The 18,939-nt window shown below is 49.1% G+C and overlaps 1 protein-coding gene across 1 annotated transcript; it reads right to left on the bottom strand.

Moving 5' to 3' along the window:
* Nucleotides 1-7,634: 7,634 nt before the first annotated feature.
* CATSPERQ (catsper channel auxiliary subunit theta) lies at nucleotides 7,635-18,502 on the bottom strand. The gene is made up of 6 exons (XM_077932658.1): nucleotides 18,208-18,502; nucleotides 16,662-16,759; nucleotides 15,067-15,069; nucleotides 11,790-11,982; nucleotides 10,509-10,594; nucleotides 7,635-7,842 (listed from the first exon to the last, which is right to left on the bottom strand). The coding sequence occupies exons 1-6, from the start codon at nucleotides 18,332-18,334 to the stop codon at nucleotides 7,687-7,689; spliced, it is 663 nt and encodes a 220-aa protein (XP_077788784.1). The 5' UTR covers nucleotides 18,335-18,502; the 3' UTR covers nucleotides 7,635-7,686.
* Nucleotides 18,503-18,939: the final 437 nt, after the last annotated feature.

The following is an 18,939-nucleotide window of genomic DNA, read 5'->3' as shown; positions in this document are numbered from 1 at the left end:
TAGATTCCAGGTTCACTCAGGGCAACTGACTGAGTACATGGCAGATTTTATACAAATAATTTTTATCTGAGGGCATTCAGTGCCCCAAGTTGCGACAACTGCAACCAAAGGGTGTTTATTTCTTAATAACCACTTTGTTCCTGCTGTTGAGTCTGTTTGAAGGTCAAATGTCCTCCCCCCACCGGCCTTTGAACTTCCAGCAGTAAAATGGTGAACAAAAACCCTGTGGTTTTTAATTCAGCATTTCAGAGTTGCAAATTCCGGGAACTTTCTGTTCAAGGATCTTTAGCCATGAATTAATAATCCCGAAGACAAGCTAAATGGACCCTCCATGGTCCAAGATAGTCTACCTTTGGACACTAGTTGCAGGGAGACAAACAAGGGAAGGGAGGTTTGCTGACTTCATGCCCTACCTGTGGGCTTTCCAAGGGCATCTCCTTGGCACCTGGGGGAAAACAGGATGCTGGAGCAGGTCTGGTGCAAATGCCAAACTCTCCTGTTGTTTGGATGTCCCAGGAGCTCCAGGCAAGATGGATCCTGCTGGAAGAGGCTTCTGTTGATAATGCTTCGCACACAGGCAAGAATTGCTTCCAACTCATTCCCCTGTGATATGGGACGTGGGTGGTGCTGTGGGTTAAACCACAGAGCCTAGGACACTGACAAACTGGAACGTGTCCAGAGGAGGGCAACCCAAATGGTCAAAGGCCTGGAAACGATGCCTTATGAGGAACGGCTAAGGGAGCTGGGCATGTTTAGCCTGGAGAAGAGGAGGTTAAGGGGTGATATGATAGCCATGTTCAAATATATAAAAGGATGTCACATAGAGGAGGGAGAAAGGTTGTTTTCTGCTGCTCCAGAGAAGCGGACACGGAGCAATGGATCCAAACTACAAGAAAGAAGATTCCACCTAAACATTAGGAAGAACTTCCTGACAGTAAGAGCTGTTCGACAGTGGAATTTGCTGCCAAGGAGTGTGGTGGAGTCTCCTTCTTTGGAGGTCTTTAAGCAGAGGCTTGACAACCATATGCCAGGAGTGCTCTGATGGTGTTTCCTGCTTGGCAGGGGGTTGGACTCGATGGCCCTTGTGGTCTCTTCCAACTCTATGATTCTATGATTCTATGATTCTATGATTCTAGGACTTGCCGATCAGAAGGTTGCTGGTTCAAATCCCTGTGACGGGGTGAGCTCCCGTTGCTCGGTCCCTGCTCCTGCCAACCTAGCAGTTCGAAAGCATGTCAAAGTGCAGGTAGATAAATAGGTACCACTCCAGTGGGAAGGTAAACGGTGTTTCCTTGCGCTGCTCTGGTTCGCCAGAAGCGGCTTAGTCATGCTGGCCACATGACCCGGAAGCTGTACGCCGGCTCCCTTGGCCAATAAAGCGAGATGAGCACTACAACCCCAGAGTCGGTCACAACTGGATCTAATGGTCAGGGGTCCCTTTACCTTTACCTTTACATTCCCCTGTGATGGAGATGTGATGGGGGGGCAATGGCTGTACCTCCTGTACAGGAGTTTTACCCTCACACACCCCCTCAGGAGAGCAGAGAAAGGAGGAGAGGCCAGGCAAACACACACACACACACACACACACACACACACACACACACACACACCTGCAACTCCAAGCCTGATCACACCCCCTTGACCCCGGGAGCAGGGATTGAAAGATGGATGGGTGAAGGTGGCCGCAGCGATAAGGCTAATGAAAGCAGGAGTCCAGAGAGAGACTCCTCTCCTGGGAGTGCCATGAAGATCTGGGGCACTAGAACAGGGGTCAGCAAACTTTTTCAGCAGGGGGCCGGTCCACTGTCCCTCAGATCTTGTGGGGGGCTGGACTATATTGGGGGGGGTGATGAATGAATTCCTATGCCCCACAAATAACCCAGAAATGCATTTTAAATAAAAGGACACATTCTACTCAGGTAAAAACACACTGAGCCGGATCCACGGGCCGGATTTAGAAGGCGATTGGGCCGGATCCGGCCCCCGGGCCTTAGTTTGCCTACCTGTGGACTAGAATGTTGAAGGCCTTGGTTTGGCCTCCACGGCAAGCAGCAAAAACAGGGGAAAGGAGGTCCTTCTTCACACGGCACACAGTTAACCTGTGGAACTCTCTCCCTCAGGAGGCAGGGATGGCCACCAACTTGGACAGCTTTCAAAGAGGACTGGAAAAATTCACGGAGGGGGAGAGGGCTGCCGATGGCTCCTAGCCAGGATGGCTCTCCTACGCTTCCACAGTCGGAGGCAGCCATGATCCCAGATGTCTCTTGCTGGAAACCACAGGAGGGGAGAGTTGCTCTCGCTCTCAGGTCATGCTTGCTGGTTCCCCGGAAGAGGAATCTTAGGTTTTTATGAATCACAGAAACAGAGAATTGGAAGAGTCGGAAGGGGCCCCAAGGAGGGAGAAGGGCCCTCGTGATTGAATCCCGCTTGCTGGTTGTGGGATGTGAAACACAAGAGCAGTCAAGGACAACATTCCTAGAGTGAACATGTTTACTCATGGGGAGGAATGTTTGTCCAGCCAGCAGGTAAACTTCCTGTTTCCTTCTGGCCTGGGACATACTTCCTCTGCATGTGACTAGAGGTGGGTGTGGCCTCACCTATGCAGGTAAGGACAAAAGCACAGGGCAGGGCAGCCATCTCTCTCTCTCTCTTTGACTACATGCATCAAAGAAACAACATCTGCTTAGCCAAAGATGCTCTCTTCCAGCCAAGAGAGGACAAAGGGCCTGTATCCTTATGAGATAGTTTCCATGTGTATGTTACTTTTCTAAGCTAAGTCTGCCTTCTGGGATCCTATTGTGAACAGAATGATGTGTGAGTAAACCTTTTTATACTTTTATAGAAGACTGTGTCGTGTCTTATCTTTTATGAGGGAATAAGGGGGAAATACCAGAACAGTTATTATAGAGGCTTTAGCGAGCCTGAGCAAACGCATCCGCTGCGAGTTTAAAAAGGGGAATGTTACTCTGCTAAATTGTGAACTTGTTGGAAAGGAACAAGTTGGAAAGGCTATAAATCAAACAATATATCCTCTCCTGCATCCCTGAACATTCCCACACTGGTTTCCCATTGAGGCATCTGGTTGGCCACTGTGAGAACAGGATGCTGGACTAGGTGGGCCATTGGCCTGATCCTGCAGGCTCTCCTTATGTTCTTATGCGCATGGAATGATTCCCAGGAAGGGGGTGAAAGTGGGGCTCCTGGGTCTTTCAATGAGTTATCTTGACACCAACTTTGCTTGGACATGGACTGACGTTTTGGAGGTTCACAGTTTTCTAACTCCAACCCCTGTGCTCCATGTACATCCAAACTCCCAGAGTCTGAGGGTTCATCCTCTGAATGAGCCTGTCTGTCGTTTGGGGACACAGGTGTCTGTGGGAATGTTCAGGGTGGTGTAGAGGTTAAGTGGTTAAGAGTGGTAGTCTCGTAATCTGGTGAACTGGGTTCGTGTCTCCGCTCCTCCACATGCAGCTGCTTTGAGACTCCTTTGGGTAGTGATAAAGTGGGCTATCAAATCCAAACTCTTCTTCTTCACCTCCCCATGTGTAAACTGTTGAATGGTTTCTTTAAATGTAAAGGTTCATCATTGTTCCACTCGATGTGTATATCTTAAAGGGGCCAGAGCAAGGGCCAGAGCAAGATAACGAGACCCAACTTTAAAGCTGTGAAACATAGCAGGTGCTGCTGAGTTGTATTTGATTAAGGTGTGTCAGCATTTGGGTTTAGTATATAAGGAGCAGCACCTAGCTCTCCCATTACCCTGGGGGTTGGGTTGGTGGTTGGGTCTGGTTTGGTTGTTAATGTATTTAGTGTAAATGGAGTTTTTGTTTTTCTTATTAAAACCTTGTTTAAGTTATTTTTGAGTCCTTTTCATTTTTAATGCATGATCTCCCCAGCAAGCTATCTGCAGCGCTACCATACTGCAAATAGCCAACATAAACATGTTCACTCTAGGGATCTTGTACTTGACTGGTCTTGTGTTTCACATTCCACAGTGTCCACAGTGGGGCCGAGGGCCTTCCAGCAGCTTAAGCTGCCTAGACTGGGACAACCTGCCTGCAGCCGCCACCTTTGCTTTGGTAACCTTGAGGTCGGATTCCTGCAATGCGCTTTCTGTGGGGCTGCCTTGGAAGTTGGTTCAGAAACTGCAAGTGGTGTGCAATGTGGCCGCCCAATCACAGGCAGGCTCAAGGCAAGCAGCTCCTATTTCACCAATCCTGCCACAGCGGAGCTGAATGTCTGGAGGTTGCCAAACCCAATTCAAGTGCTGGTTTGGACCTAAGAAGCCCGGTACGGATCAGGACCCCGGGATCTTTCAGGGCGCCTCTCCCAGTAGGAACCGACTTTCCTATCTCCATCTGAGACCTTCCTCTGGGTGCCTCCTCTGAGGGGAGTTTGGGGGGCTCGCTACTAACGGGTTCCCTCTCCAGTGGGGTCCACCCTGGGCAGCTGCTCCCAAACCTGTTTCCCGCAACCCACCAGCCGGAGAAATGGCACGTGGGTGGGCTCATGCCCTGCTCCGGTGCAAGGAGAAAATTAACGGGGGTGGGGTGTTGTTTGGGGTATCTCAGCTGCAGAGGAAAAGTTCACTGCTCTGAGCACATTCAGAGCTTTCGCAGGCTGTATCTTAGCCTTTTCAACAAACCCTCCTGTGCACCTCTCCCGGTCCTAACCTTCAGTAAACTCCTTTAATCCGGCCTCCCACCCGCTCTCGTTTCCCACATTTTTTAAGCACGGCGCACATGTGTCGGGGGCTGGGCTGGGTGTCCCTTTCGGTCCCTCCTTCTCCTCCTCCTCCTCCCCGACTCTACAGTTCTCTGTGCAAAGCGGCGGGACTGCAGCTGGCAAGGCAGAGGCGCTTGGAGGACGCGCTGCAGCAGCGCGCGCGGGAAGGAGATGCGATTCAGTGCTGCTGCAATGGGCCGCAGTGGGGGAGCTGAGCAGGCGCCTCTGGAAGGTGCGCAGGCGGCCACAGGGACACCCCCACGATGCGCAGAAAGAGAAAGCTGCCCCTCTCCAGCCCCTCTCTCCTAAAGCCCCCTTCCCCACCACCCTCGCCCAAAGCCAAGTCCTCTATGCCCGGAGCCTCTGCACAGCCCCCGTCCCTGTCCGCCCGCCCTTGGCTGGTCCCTGCCTTCTGCTGGAAGGGAGGAAGGAGCCGGGCTGGGGAGCCAGCAAGGAACTTTCCCAAATTCTCAGTGCTGCAGCCAGCGGCTCAGCAGAGGCCCCGAGTCGAAGTCAAGGAGCGCCATCTAGTGGGTGAAGGGGGGGCAACAGGAGAGCAAGGAGAGAGAACCCCCCCCCCCCCCGAGGCTGCAGGACTGGGGTCCAGATGTGGGACGCCGGTTGGTGCGGGACTCCAATTCCCATCAGCCCATGGCAGCCTGGCCAGCGCTCAGGGAGGACGATGGGAGTTGTAGCCCAAGAAAAGTCCCACCATCTGGGCCTCTGAAATGGGTGCAATTGGGTTCTGAAATCCGCACGCAAGCAAGCGCACCTGGGTTGAGACTGAGGCTTGGAATTCAAGCTGCCGAAAGTTTGGCATTCGCGTTAGTGAAATGAGCAGGATGCTTTGGAGTGGGAAAAGGCGGCGGGAACCGATCCCTGCTTTCCCCCAGCGAGTTGTGGGAAGGCTGAACTGAGCACTGCAGAGTGCCCTGGCTCAGAGTCTGGTTTAAAAATCAATTCATTTGCTGCACCCCCAGCTTCTCTCCTTGTTTGGGGGACTGTAGGTGACAAAAAAGGGACACGGGTGGCGCTGTGGGTTAAACCACAGAGCCTAGGACTTGCTGATCAGAAGGTCGTCGGTTTGAATCCCCGCAACGTGGTAAGCTCCCGTTGCTCAGTCCCTGCTCCTGCCAACCTAGCAGTTCGAAAACACATCAAAGTGCAGGTATATAAATAGGTACCGCTCCAGCGGGAAGGTAAATGGCGTTTCCGTACGCTGCTCTGGTTCGCCAGAAGCGGCTTAGTCATGCTGGCCACATGATCTGGAAGCTGTATGCCGGCTCCCTTGGCCTGTAAAGCGAGATGAGCGCCGCAACCCCAGAGTCGGTCACGACTGGACCTAATGGTCAGGGGTCCCTTTACCTTTACCTTTTTAGGTAACCAAAAAGGACAAAGGAGATGGTGTTGGACTTTCGGAGGAAGAGAGAACTAGCCCCGCTGTACATCGGGGAGGTCTGTGTGGAGAGAGTCTCTTCCTTTAAATTCCTAGGAGTTTATCTCAGTGAAGACCTTACTTGGAAAATCAATACAACCCAGGTGGTTAAGAAAGCCCAACAGAGACTCCATCTCCTCAGAGTATTGCGGAAGAACGATGTCAATCAACATCTGATGCTTTCCTTCTACTGGTCCACAATAGAAAGTGCCCTTTCCTACTGCATCAGGGTGTGGGGCGCTGGTTTGACATCATCTGATAGGAAGTGCCTACAGAGGGTGGTGAATACAGCACAAGATATTATGGGCTGTCCCGTGAATCTGCTGGATGAAATAGCGGAAGAACATGAGAGTGAGGAAAATTCTCAGGGATGGTTCACACCCTGGCTGGCACTTTCTTGATCTCCTGCCCTCGGGCAGAAATTATAGAAGCAGGATTAGTGGCACCAACAGGGTAAAGAACAGCTTCTGTCCGTGGGCTGTTAGGCTGCTGAATGAAAAGAGAACAACAGGGCAACTGACTTTTGGGGTTGGTAGGTGTGCGTCAGTAAACGAGGGGAATTAAGACTAAGAGAGCTGAGTGGGGGGTGCTCCTGTAATCTCACTGTATACAAGTTGTACAAGTGACAATAAAGAGCCAGTGTGGTGTAGTGGTTAAGAGCGGTGGACTTGTAATCTGGGGAACCGGGTTCGATTCCCCGCTCCTCCACATGCAGCTGCTGGGTGACCTTGGGCCAGTCACACTTCTTTGAAATCTCTCAGCCCCACTCACTTCACAGAGTGTTTGTTGTGGGGGAGGAAGGGAAAGGAGAATGTTAGCCGCTTTGAGACTCCTTAAAGAGAGTGAAAGGGGGGTATCAAATCCAAACTCTTCTATTTCTATTTCAAAAGTCGGGGATACCAGAGAGTCAGACTTGACTGGCTGCTCCACAGGGCAGGGTTAAGCTCCTCTTAAAGAAGAAGAAGAAGTTTGGACTTGATATCCCGCCTTTCACTCCCCTTCAGGAGTCTCAAAGCGGCTGACATTCTCCTTTCCCTTCCTTCCACAACAAACACTCTGTGAGGTGAGTCAGGCTGAGAGACTTCAGAGAAGTGTGACTGGCCCAAGGTCACCCAGCAGCTGCAGGTGGAGGAGCGGGGAATCGAACCCAGTTCACCAGATTACGAGACTACCGCTCTTAACCACTAGGAGCTGGGCAACAGATGGGCTTTCAGGATGAATTTGGGTGGAGTTCCTCTTGGACCACTCCAGCGCCAAGAGGTTTTTGGGTCTGGTCATGCTGGAACCATTCCTCCCAGTTCCTTTGGGCCACCCACCCTCCTCCTCCCATTCCATGGAGATCTCCCCAGGATTGAACCTGGGCCGTCGTAGACACAAAGCAGCTCAGAAGACATCTGCTGATGGACAGAGAAGAAAGGAACCAGGCAGACCCTGGCAAAGGACACACTTTGGACACAATCATCACCCAGAACAGAGTGCCCACCTTTAATAGCCAAGCACCCACCCACCCCTGCCCGCTCCCCTCACACACTCGTGTTCTCCCCGTAGTCCATGTCGTCGTCGTCGTCGTACCTCTCCGGCGGAAGGTGTCTGATGACGTGACGCGTGGAGACATCCTCATAGTCAAAGAAGTTGAGGTTGAGGTTGCGGGCGATGCGGCGCCCCACAGAATCGAGAAGCTGGGGGGAGACACAGGCAAAGTGGGGCAGGTTGAACAGGCCTGGAAGGATGGAGCCTGTTTTCACCCCTCCAACTCTCAAAGGTGGGGAGAGCCGGGCAGTGAGCCCCAGGGGCCACCTGAGGCCTGCGGGGGAAGCAGAGGGAGCCCCCTAACCCTCACCACCCCTTTTGCTGGACCTCTGCGGTTACTTGACAGAAAGGCCCTTTTTACATACAGATGGGAGTCAGATCCAAAAGTGGAAATGAAGACAAGGTGGCTGCTGGGAAGTGAACTCCGTCAAAAGCAGTAGGAGTAGACTTCGGATAAAATAGCGGTCCAGTAGCAGTCCATTTATTTATTTGATTTGATTTTTTGAATTTCTATACCGCTTTATACTTTTAAGAAAAATCTCAAAGCGGTTTGCAGCATATTAAATCAATAAAACATAAATAAAACAACCTGGAGAAAGTCCAATATAGAGCATACAGTCAAAGCAACGTAACAGAAAGCTAAAATATTACCATTGCAGGGGGTTGGAGTAGATGGCTCAACGATTCTACGATTCCGTGATTCCGTGGGAAGGGTGATGTGAAACACGCCTCCCTTTCTCATTCAGAAATCTAACATATGGGACAAAGCCTGCCCCCTTCAGAAACGTGGCTTGCCCCTTCTATACACACACAGAGAGAGATGTTTATGCTGGATGACCAGAGGCTGCAGGGGGGCATTAGTGCTTAGAATTCCACGTCTAGGTCCCAGAATTGGGGTGGGGTCAGTAAAATAGTAGGTCTTATCTGAGAGGGTTAATTATATTTGGAATGCAATCATAAATACAGTTGTACCTCCAGTTACGTAAACTTCGGGATACATAAGCGGCAAACCTGGAAGTATATTTCCAGGTTTTTGCCGCACACGCATGTGCAGAAGCTGTAGACCGCTTCTGCGCATGCGCAGAAGCACTCTAACGCTGCATGTACATGTGCAGAAGCGGTCTCCCAGGTTGCGAAAACCTCAGGATCTGGCTGGACCTCCAGAACGGATCCCGTCTGCAACCAGAGGTACCACTGGACTGTTATATAGTTAGCGGTCTGTGTTTGCCTGAGCTTGAGTCTGGAGTTCTGAGCTCCTGTATTCTGAACCGATACATGATATCCAATCACAGAGCATTTCAGGATTTGGGCCTCTGCCATTGGCCCTTGAACTCTTGAGTCGTGATTTGCAGCTTGGAAGTTTAGACAGCCAATCACGCTGGGAGAGGGAGTGTCCCAGGCTTTCAGAAATGTATATAAGCAGTTACTTTGCCCCTGGTTCCCAGTGATGTAGTTCAACAAAGTTTCTTGCTGTTATCTCTGTGCTTTGCCTCGTGGGAACCCACCTCCACTTCAACTACCTAAAGAGCTACCCAGGAGACCGACAGGAGCAGCGCCCCCTTTAAGAACAAGGAAAGAAAAATCAACATGCACACACCGAAGCACACATGCACACGAGAACCAACCACCAGGTGGCACATGTGCAATGTCTCTCCCTATGATCACAGAATGGTAGAGTTGGAAGAGACCCCAAGGGTCATTTAGTCCAACCCACTGCAATGCAGGAATCACAACGGAAGCACCCGTGATGGTTTAGATCATGCTGAAAAGAAAGTCGTGAAGCAGGCACTAATGGAGTGTTGACGACAACCTAGAGAAACTTTGTGGCCCCATAGCTTTGTGAGAAAGCATTGAGTTTTTCGATGAATGTTAGAAAAATGTTGAAATGAAATTATTTGGCTCTTGTAAAAATGTCTAAAGAATTAGATAAGAATGTTATAGTTAGGAGAAGTTGGTAAAAATAAGATTTAAGTTTTAAACTTTAAGGTTTTTTATATGATAAGATGAAAATAGATTAAGGTAATGTAATGACAGAATTTTATGAATTAAGGAAAGGATTTGCTGCGATTATTATTAATCAGGATACAAGAAAAGGGAGGAGGAGGAGGTCAAAGAAAGAAGGTATTGAAAGTGGAGAATTTGAGAATGATGGTTTTATTTTTTATTTTTCTGTTTTGTTTTTGGTTTGTGTGTGTGTGTGTGTGTGTGTGTGTAATTTTTTTAAAAAAACTTTTTTTTCAATAAATATCATTTAAAAAAGAGAGAGAGAAAGCATTGAGTTTTTCTCCCAGTGTAGGGATTTCCCCCAGTGTAGAGATTTTTCTCCCATTGCAGGGGGATCAGAACATGGGAGAGGCTGGATCCATCCCTGGGATCGTGGGCAAGCGACTCAGAGTGTCTTGAGGGTTTGCTGCTGTAGCTGGGAAATTTTGGTATGTCAAACGCTCTTGCCCTGGTACATCGCCTGGGGGCGTTTGCCCAGTGAAAGGACTCGCTGTGTTTTGAACTATTGTTGCTGTGTGAGTCTGGTTTTAGCTAGTTATATTTTACACTTTCCTAGAGGCAGAGGCCAAGAAATGGAGAACCATTCAGGTTTAGGAATCTGCAGGGCCAACGTCTTTACTGCAGTTACCATTCGGATTGTTCTGGAAGGTGCTCCAACCATTAGGAGAGGAAGCGGAGTATCTACATGTATATCAAGCGAATAAATGTATCAGATAGCCTATGTGAAGCTGGACCTTTGGTCCTCCATCTGCCATGCATCTGGTCAAGACACGGAGCCCCATAACTGGCACAGTAAGGGCCCACCCCATACCTCAAACTGGTCCGTCAGTGCAGCCAGGGTGAGCACCTCCAGGCGGTATCCATTGATAATGAGGCTGTAGTAGCGTTTTCCGTAGGCTGGAATGAGGAGGAAACAGAGTGTTACTATGGAGGCTGCCATTGCTGGTCCAGGGTATGGGGTGGAAAATAGATTGATGTAAATCACCTGTGTGGGGTAATTGATAAAAGAATTGGCTGGATCCCTAGATACAAAGTGTGGGGCGATACACACTTTAGAAAGAGACCCCAGCAGAGTATTAAAATCACAGTATCATGCAGCGCAGTGAAGCATGAGGAATAGAGGCTGATTGACATTTTAAATATCCTGTTTACAGGGCTCCCCCTCTCTACCCCTCTCTCAATAAACAGACCACACCGTTAGTAGGTTTAAATCATGGGTAGGCAAACTAAGGCTCAAGGACCGGATGTGGCCCAATCACCTTCTCAATCCAGCCCATGGACAATCTGGGAATCAGTGTGTTTTTACATGAGTAGAATGTGTCCTTTTATTTAAAATGCATTTCTCGGTTATTTGTGGGGCATAGGAATTCGTTCATTTTCCCAAAAAAGGTCTGAGGGACAGTGGACCAGTCCCCTGCTGGAAAAGTTTGCTGACCCCTGGTTTAAATGCTTTACTTACAAACTCTAAAGGTCAGATTCATGTGTTATTCCATGCAGCAGCAAGAAGAACAGAGGCTCTTCTTCAAACATCAGGAAGAACTTTCTGGCAGTAAGAGCTGATTGACAGGTTGTGAATTCTCCTGCCTTGAAGGTTTTAAAGCAAGGGCTGTATGGCCACCTGTCATGGATGCTTTAGCTGAAATCCCTGCAGTGGAGCGGGTTGGACTAGAGGATCCTCAGGGTCCCTTCCAATTCTATGATCCCTCTTTGAAAAAAGTTTGGCAGCAGTCTGATTGGTCCTAGAACAATAGGATCCAGAATGCAGTAGTCTGATTGGTCCACAGGAGCCACCCAATCCAGCTCCAGGTGGAAGAGAATCTGCAACCTGATTGGCCTACAGGAGAATCCCGGAATTAGCCAATCATGTGGGGTCTATTGTGTAAATAATGTATATAAGGCAGACATTCTGGGGGAACTTCCATTCCTCCTCACCACTATGAGCAGAATAAAGAGCATGAAATCCACTCTCGACTCTGAGTATATTTCAAGAGGGAAGGCCTGGACGTAATGGGAGAGGAGGAGGAGGAGTTTAGCAGAGGAGGCGACAAGGATGCCTTCTACATGCCCCCCCCCCCCGCCATGCTGGTGGTACCATCGGTCTGGGCTATCAGCCGCACGTAGATCTGATGCAGCGGTCCCTCCTGCCAGAGGATGCCTTTGATATAGAACTGGTAGACCTCCTTGATGTGGTTGATGATCAGCCGGCGCTTGTGGATGTTGCTGATGGACAGCCAGAGTCCGGTCAACATGCCAAAGACGAAGAAAATTGTGAAGTCTTGAGTGCCCTGGAAGGAGAGCAAAGGGTCCAGGCAGAGAAGGTTAGGGGTGCCAGGGGGGGAATGAAGCTTAGAAAGAGCTCCATCCGCGTGAGAACCCTGCTCCTCATCAGGGTCAACCTGTTGCCTCCAGGAATCTCAAAAACAGGGGAATCGAAGGCAAAATCTCTGCCCTACAGCTGCTCTTCGGAGCCAGGTATTCACCTGGACAGGCGTTCCCTAGCCTGGTGCCGTCCAGATGTTTTCAACCGCAACTCCAGTCAGGCCTGAGCTAAATGGGACTGATGAGGATTGCAGTACGAAACATCTGGAGGGCACTAGGTTGGGGTATATTGGTCCAGCCAATCTGTTTTCTCCATCCCCACCAAAAAAACCCCTGGAGAATCTCCTCCCCAGCTTGGCCGATTCCCTTGTCCAGATGTGGGGGATCTGAGATAAGTCAGCTCAGAAGGACTGCGCAGGGACGTCTCCTGATGAAACGCAACACAAGTAGTGGACGGGAGCAACCTTATCTGGGAAAAAGCTTTGCAACAAGATCTGGGCCACCCAATTGAATATAATGAATGGGAAAGACTACGGACAAAAAATATAAATTTTACAGCATGTTACCTAATAAGAGAGAACTATATGAAAATGTATCACAGGTGGTACCGGGCACCAGAAAGGCTTGCAAAAATGAATAAAGCATATAATAATAAGTGCTGGAGATGCAAGATACAAAAAGGAACCTTCTACCATATGTGGTGGACATGCCCTGAAACTGGGAAATTTTGGAGCATAATCCACGAAGAAATAAAGAAAACATTAAGAATATTATATAGTAAAAGGCCAGAGGCATTCCTTTTAGGAATTTTTAATGATATTGCAAAAGAAAAAACTAAAAACTAAAACATTAGGAAGAACTTCCTGAAAACTAAAAACTAAACATTAGGAAGAACTTCCTGACAGTAAGAGCTGTTCAACAGTGGAATTTGCTGCCAAGGAGTGTGGTGGAGTCTCCTTCTTTGGAGGTCTTTAAGCAGAGGCTTGACAACCATATGTCAGGAGTGCTCTGATGGTGTTTCCTGCTTGGCAGGGGGTTGGACTCGATGGCCCTTGTGGTCTCTTCCAACTCTATGATTCTATGATTCTATTCTAATTTTTTCTTATACGCAACATCTGCAGCAAGAATCCTGGTGGCTAAGTACTGGAAAGGGAATCAGTTACCCACTAGGGGAGAGTGGCTATGTAAGCTCTCAGAATACTTAGAATTAGCCAAATTGACAGATATAATAAGACAAAAACCAAAAAGTGAAGTAAAAAAAGAATGAGAGTGCCTAAATGAATACCTCAAAAGCCAAGGTTCGAGGGCAGAAATCTGGCTGAGTCTGGAATAACCTTGTGAAGTGAAAGGATATAAAAGAAGGATTTATATCTAGATGTTAGGATAGAGAGGATAAAGAAAACAGGAAAATAGGAAGACACGACGAGAGATAAAGGAGGTGCTGTGGGATTGGTGGAAGTCAATGTCTTGTTGTTGTTGTTCTAGTGTTTATAATATTAACTTGTAAGATATGGATTTGTTTGTTTGTTTTTGTTGTTTTTTTAGTTTTCAAATGTTGATTTTTGTGAGTTGTGTATTGTTATTTTTTGATATATTTTGTGTTGTTGTTGTTGTGTGGAAAATACTAATAAAATTCATTTGTTTATTTTTTAAAAAGCTTTGCGCTCTCTTTGCAACCCACCCTTTCTCTGTAGGGTTGCAGAAGGCCTTTACTGCTACGAGGAAGTAGCAGTTGGAAGGCATTCTTCAGACATAACGTGGAACCTGTTGCGTGCTGTCAGGGGCTCAGGAGCAGAGGCACAGGGGAGAGAGGAAATGGAGAGCGAAGGGGAAGAATCTGAGGGCAGCGTAGGGGAGTATGAGACTGGCCCGAGAGAGATTCCATGAGTCTCTCCAGCGAATCAGAAGATTCCCAGAAGGGGGCGCCGATGGTCAGGGCAAGGGGGGTCCCAGGGGGGACACACCAGAAGCAAGGGGCCAGCGGAGACTCCCAGGGCAGTAGCTGAAAATCAGGGCCAGCTTCCCCACCAGAGCGTAGTGGGGGGGAAGAGTCCCATGTGTCAGGGCCAGCGTCTCCTCCAGCAGGGAGAGAAGATGAGTAATGGGTGGGCACGCCTCCATCGCAGAGTGAGGGAACGGAGGGAGAGTCAGGTGCAGCTAGCCTCCCCGAAGGGGGAAGCAGTGACAGGAGCAGTGTAACGGTCAGGAGGAAGGTGGCCGGCTGGGCGCGCGCGCCAAGTTCGAATGTACAGGCGCGCGGCACAGCAGGAAACCAGGATTGGGAACCAGGTCCTAAAGCCCGCCGGAGGGAGGGGGAGGACTCAGGAGACTCAGCGTCAGAAGAGTCTAGGAGAGGCGAGACCCCAGCGGACAGGCGGGCCCAGAGGAGAAGAGAGCAGAGGAAGAGGTGGAGCAAGGCTAGAGTCTTAAACTGGTGTCTGGGGGGAGGAGATTCAGACGGAGCTTCGGCGGTCTAGAGTTTGAGACGTAGAGCTGCGCGCCGCGGCTGTGAAAGCAAAACTGAGCTTCAATAAAGACTGTTTTATATAACAACGAACTGGCGTTGGTCCTCTGTGAGCTGGGACCTAGGGCAGCTCTGACACGTGCCATCATGGACCTCCCACTGGCCTCGAAATGGGCTCCGAGTGGTGTTTTCTTGGGTGTGGCCTGTTTTTCTACCGCTGACGCTCAGGCCAACTTCTCTGCACCTTTGATGACCATAACTGAACCCCCGAGACAACTGGCTCCACTCACTGCTAAGCATATACGTATTTTTTGCTCTATAAGACGCACCAGACCACAAGAAGCACCTAGTTTTTGGAGGAGGAAAACAAGAAAAAATATTCTGAATCTCAGAAGCCAGAACAGCAAGAGGGATCACTCCGCAGTGAAAGCAGCAAATCCCTCTTGCTGTTCTGGCTTCTGTGATAGCTGCGCAGCCTGCATTCACTCCATAAGACACACACATTTCCCCTTACTTTTTAGGAGGGAAAAAGTGAGTCTTATAGAGCAAAAAATACGGTAAATGTGGGTCCAGCTAGCAAAGGAACCTGCTCCCGGGGGGGGGGGGCAGGGGAAGTCCCAGCGGAAAAAACTTCAAGGCAAGTTCGGCAGGCGTGAGAGTTCAGCAACAGAGGAGGCCAGGGCACCCCACTCTGCCCAACAAAACCCCAAACTCTCAACAAAGTCACAAAAAAGCCAATGAAAAGCCAGCAAGGATAGAGGGGGGTAGGAGGGGGTCATTTTAGGGGGTGAAATCTAATTTATTCAGTGCCAGGTCTTAAAAATATGTTCTAAGGTGTAAGGAATTGAAATCTGCTATTCTTTTTGTGATTGGACAACATTTAGCTCGGTAAGTCTACATCTGATGAAAAAGCACATCAACTGCTTTCCGAAAACCAATGAATGCTAATTTTACCTCCTGAAAATGTCATGAAATGCTATAAATAAATAAAATAACATAAATGCAAGCGCTTGGCAATCATTTTTTATTATTTCTATGCAATTTTATGCACCGTTTACTTACCAAGCAAAATCAAATTATATTAATTTTCACAAAATATCTAATTTTTGGAATTTGAAAGTTGAAAAATTCAACCCGGTGTCCCGGTGTTTTGCACTGTCTGTTATTGTGAGCTTACAGGTCAGGTGAGCCAGAGGGGTCCTGATGACTGAGGTGTTTAAAATTAAGCAGGACATGGATATAGTTGATACAGAAACACTAGAATTTGTGGACATACGATGAAGCTGAATGTCTGAAGATTCAGGGCGAATAAAAAGAAGGTCCTTCATGCAGTGCAGAGTTAAACTGTGGAGGCAGGGATGGGCACAAACTGGGGCGGCTTTCAATGGAGAAGAGGGGTTCTTGATGGCTCCTAGCCAGGGCTTTTTTCTGGGGGTACACAGGGGTATCCATACCCCTAAGCATTTTGTGAATCTAAGTTTGGCCTCATTGAAGGGAGAACAGGATGCCTGACTAGATTGGCCTCATCCAGCAAGCTCTTCCTAATACCAATTTGTACAAACACACACGCGGACCCTCAACTGTGAAGAAGCACAGTTGAGGCTGTGTACTTGATTGGATCAGTTCCCTAGACGCAAAATGGGAGCAATGGTAATCTCCCTTACAGGACAACTCCCTTTTATATTCCTATTCAATTCTGTGAATGTACAGTGGAACCTCAGGTTGTGAACGATCCATGAGGGAGGCACGTTCACAACCCGCAGCGTTTGCACCCCTGTGCGTGCGCAAAGCACGATTTAGCTCTTCTGCGCATGCGCGAGCACCGAAACCTGGAAGTAATCCATTCCGGTACTTCCGGGTTTCAGCGCATCCTTAACCTGAAAATGCGTAACCTGAAGCATCTGTAACCCAAGGTACCACTGTACCTGGTAGTTTGTGGAGGAATTAGCTGGTGCCCAACTGCAAAGCGGTGTCAGGAGAGACAACAGAAGGCAAAGTCAAGAGAGCAGCGAGGGAGGAATGTGAGTTAGCGCAGTCGCACAGACCCTTTGGGGTGTGGGCCAAGTGACTAGCTCAATACTTTCAGGGGAAATCTGTGTTCCCACAGCGGGGGAATTGTGGCAAGACAAATACATCTCGTTGGTACCTGGTTATCAGCAGTGGCAAGAATCATGTGCCTACCCGCGGTGCTTTGAAGTGAAGTATGCTGAGCCCCAAAGAAAGCAGGAAAATCACCAGTCCTTTCCAGATCATGTCCTTGTAATATTCAATCACAAATACTGTAGGGGGGAGGCAGAAAGGGCAAAATTCAGGACTAAGCCCCGCGGAGCTGAGCTACAGGCCACCACAGCCCAGGCTGAAATGGCCAGGGCTGATCCTTCTTCCCAAGTCCCCAACCTCCCTCCCTCAGCCCAGGCCACAGAACCCAGAATCCCCGTGGCCAGAGCTGGGAAGCACAGAAAACACAAAATTAGAGCTCCTGATGCGCATGCAATTGAAATTGTGTTTCATATTTCAAGGACACAAAAAATGCAACAGTGGAGAACCGTTTAGACACCTTTTTCTTTGGGTGAGCAAGCTAAGACACAGACTCCCCCTTGCTATCATGAAGATATTCTGAAACACGGGAGTTTAAGCCGCTCAGCTTCCCTGCCCAACCCCAGACATGCATCTTGCATGAGAATAACTCCGGAGAATAGCTCCCTCTCCTGTCTTCTCCCGTGTCAGAGACAGGAATAGGGCTGGGTTTGTGGGATGAAAACAGATCTGACCCATGCGTGGGTAAATTAACAAAAGAATCGGCTGGGTGCCTGGATTCAAAATGTGGGGCTTTGCACACTCCCAAGGGGGAGACAGCCCCCAGCAGGGTCAAAAACACTCTTAAGTTAACCAGCAGCATAGTGTGGAATATGGGTTATTAGACCCTTCAATGTATCCCGTTTAGCCTGCCTTAAAACACATGTCCCCTCCCTCTACCCCTGTAGCAATGACACACACTGTTAAGTACGTTTAAAGACTTTCCTTACTAAATCCAAAGGTCTGATTCATGCACTGATCCATGCAGCAGCAAGGATAACACAGGCAGATTACTGTTGGGTGCAAAATGCACAATATAGTTTCAAACATGCCATCTGAACTTGCTGCAAGTTCAGACATGTCCATACTGGTTGGTTACATGGCTGGAAGAGGTAGGTAGCCGTGTGGGTCTGCCGTAGTCGAAACAAAATTAAAAAATTCCTTCCAGTAGCACCTTAGAAACCAACTAAGTTTGGTGTTGGTATGAGCTTTCATGTGCATGCACGAATCTGAAGAAGTATGCATGCACACGAAAGCTCATACCAAACTTAGTTAGTCTCTAAGGTGCTACTGGAAGCAATTTTTAAATTTTGTTTTGATGGCTGGAAGAGAGCGTGAGAAAGGAAGAGAAGCACTTTCACTTCCTCCCTCAAGGGGGAGGCATGACCTAGCTCAGTCTAGGAACATGGCTCTGTTGTCTTAACTCCTTCATGCATGAACTAGCCCGCATGCACAGTTATGTTTGACTGCAGTTTCCAGCACTGGGGGGGCTGGGGTGGGGGGAGGTACCGTTTGATGGTTCCCTACGATATGTGCAATGGTTGCTAGAGCAGACTTCAAGTAGAACGGTGGCCCGTCTCAGACAGTTCTCCAGCCGTCCTCAGCACAATCAAGAAGACCCAAGAGGCCTCCCTAAGGCTTTGCTCCTCACCTTTGGGCTGCTGTACTTGGAACGGGAAATACTTGTTCTCCTTGAGCAGCTCAGGGAGGTTTTTCTCTCTGCTGGCAAAGCTGCAGTGCCAGAGGACCAGGGGGCCCTTGAGTATAGCCTTGGCCATCCTGCTGGGTCTTTAAGGGAGTGTCTCTGCACTTTCTCCTTCCTGGAAAAGAACTGCTGGGGAGAAGAGGGAGGACCCTCGTCACGGGCCGGACAGACTGTGGCTGCAACTCCTATCAGTCCTTTTTGAATGGTAAGCATTTGCAGATTCTTAAAGTAAAGGTAAAGGGACCCCTGACCATTAGGTCCAGTCGTGGCCGACTCTGGGGTTGCGGCACTCATCTCGCTTTACTGGCCGAGGGAGCCGGCGTACAGCTTCCGGGTCATGTGGCCAGCAGGACTAAGCCGCTTCTGGCGAACCAGAGCAGCACATGGAAATGCCGTTTACCTTCCCGCCAGAGCGGTACCTATTTATCTACTTGCACTGACATGCTTTCGAACTGCCAGGATGGCAGGAGCTGGGACCGAACAACGGGAGCTCACCCCATTGCGGGGATTCGAACCGCCGACCTTCTGATCGGCAAGTCCTAGGCTCTGTGGTTTAACCCACAGCGCTACCCACGTCCCCTTTGCAGATTCTTACTTACCCCCTAAGAATCTGACTTCCTTTCCTTATAAAGACTGCCTCTGTCTTTCAGAGAAGGCGTTGCTAAGGAAAAGCCAGGA

Source organism: Podarcis muralis, chromosome 8, assembly GCF_964188315.1.
Source record: "Podarcis muralis chromosome 8, rPodMur119.hap1.1, whole genome shotgun sequence".
In the NCBI taxonomy this organism is placed as follows: Eukaryota; Metazoa; Chordata; class Lepidosauria; order Squamata; family Lacertidae; genus Podarcis; species Podarcis muralis.
This window is presented reverse-complemented; position numbering and strand designations above follow the sequence as displayed.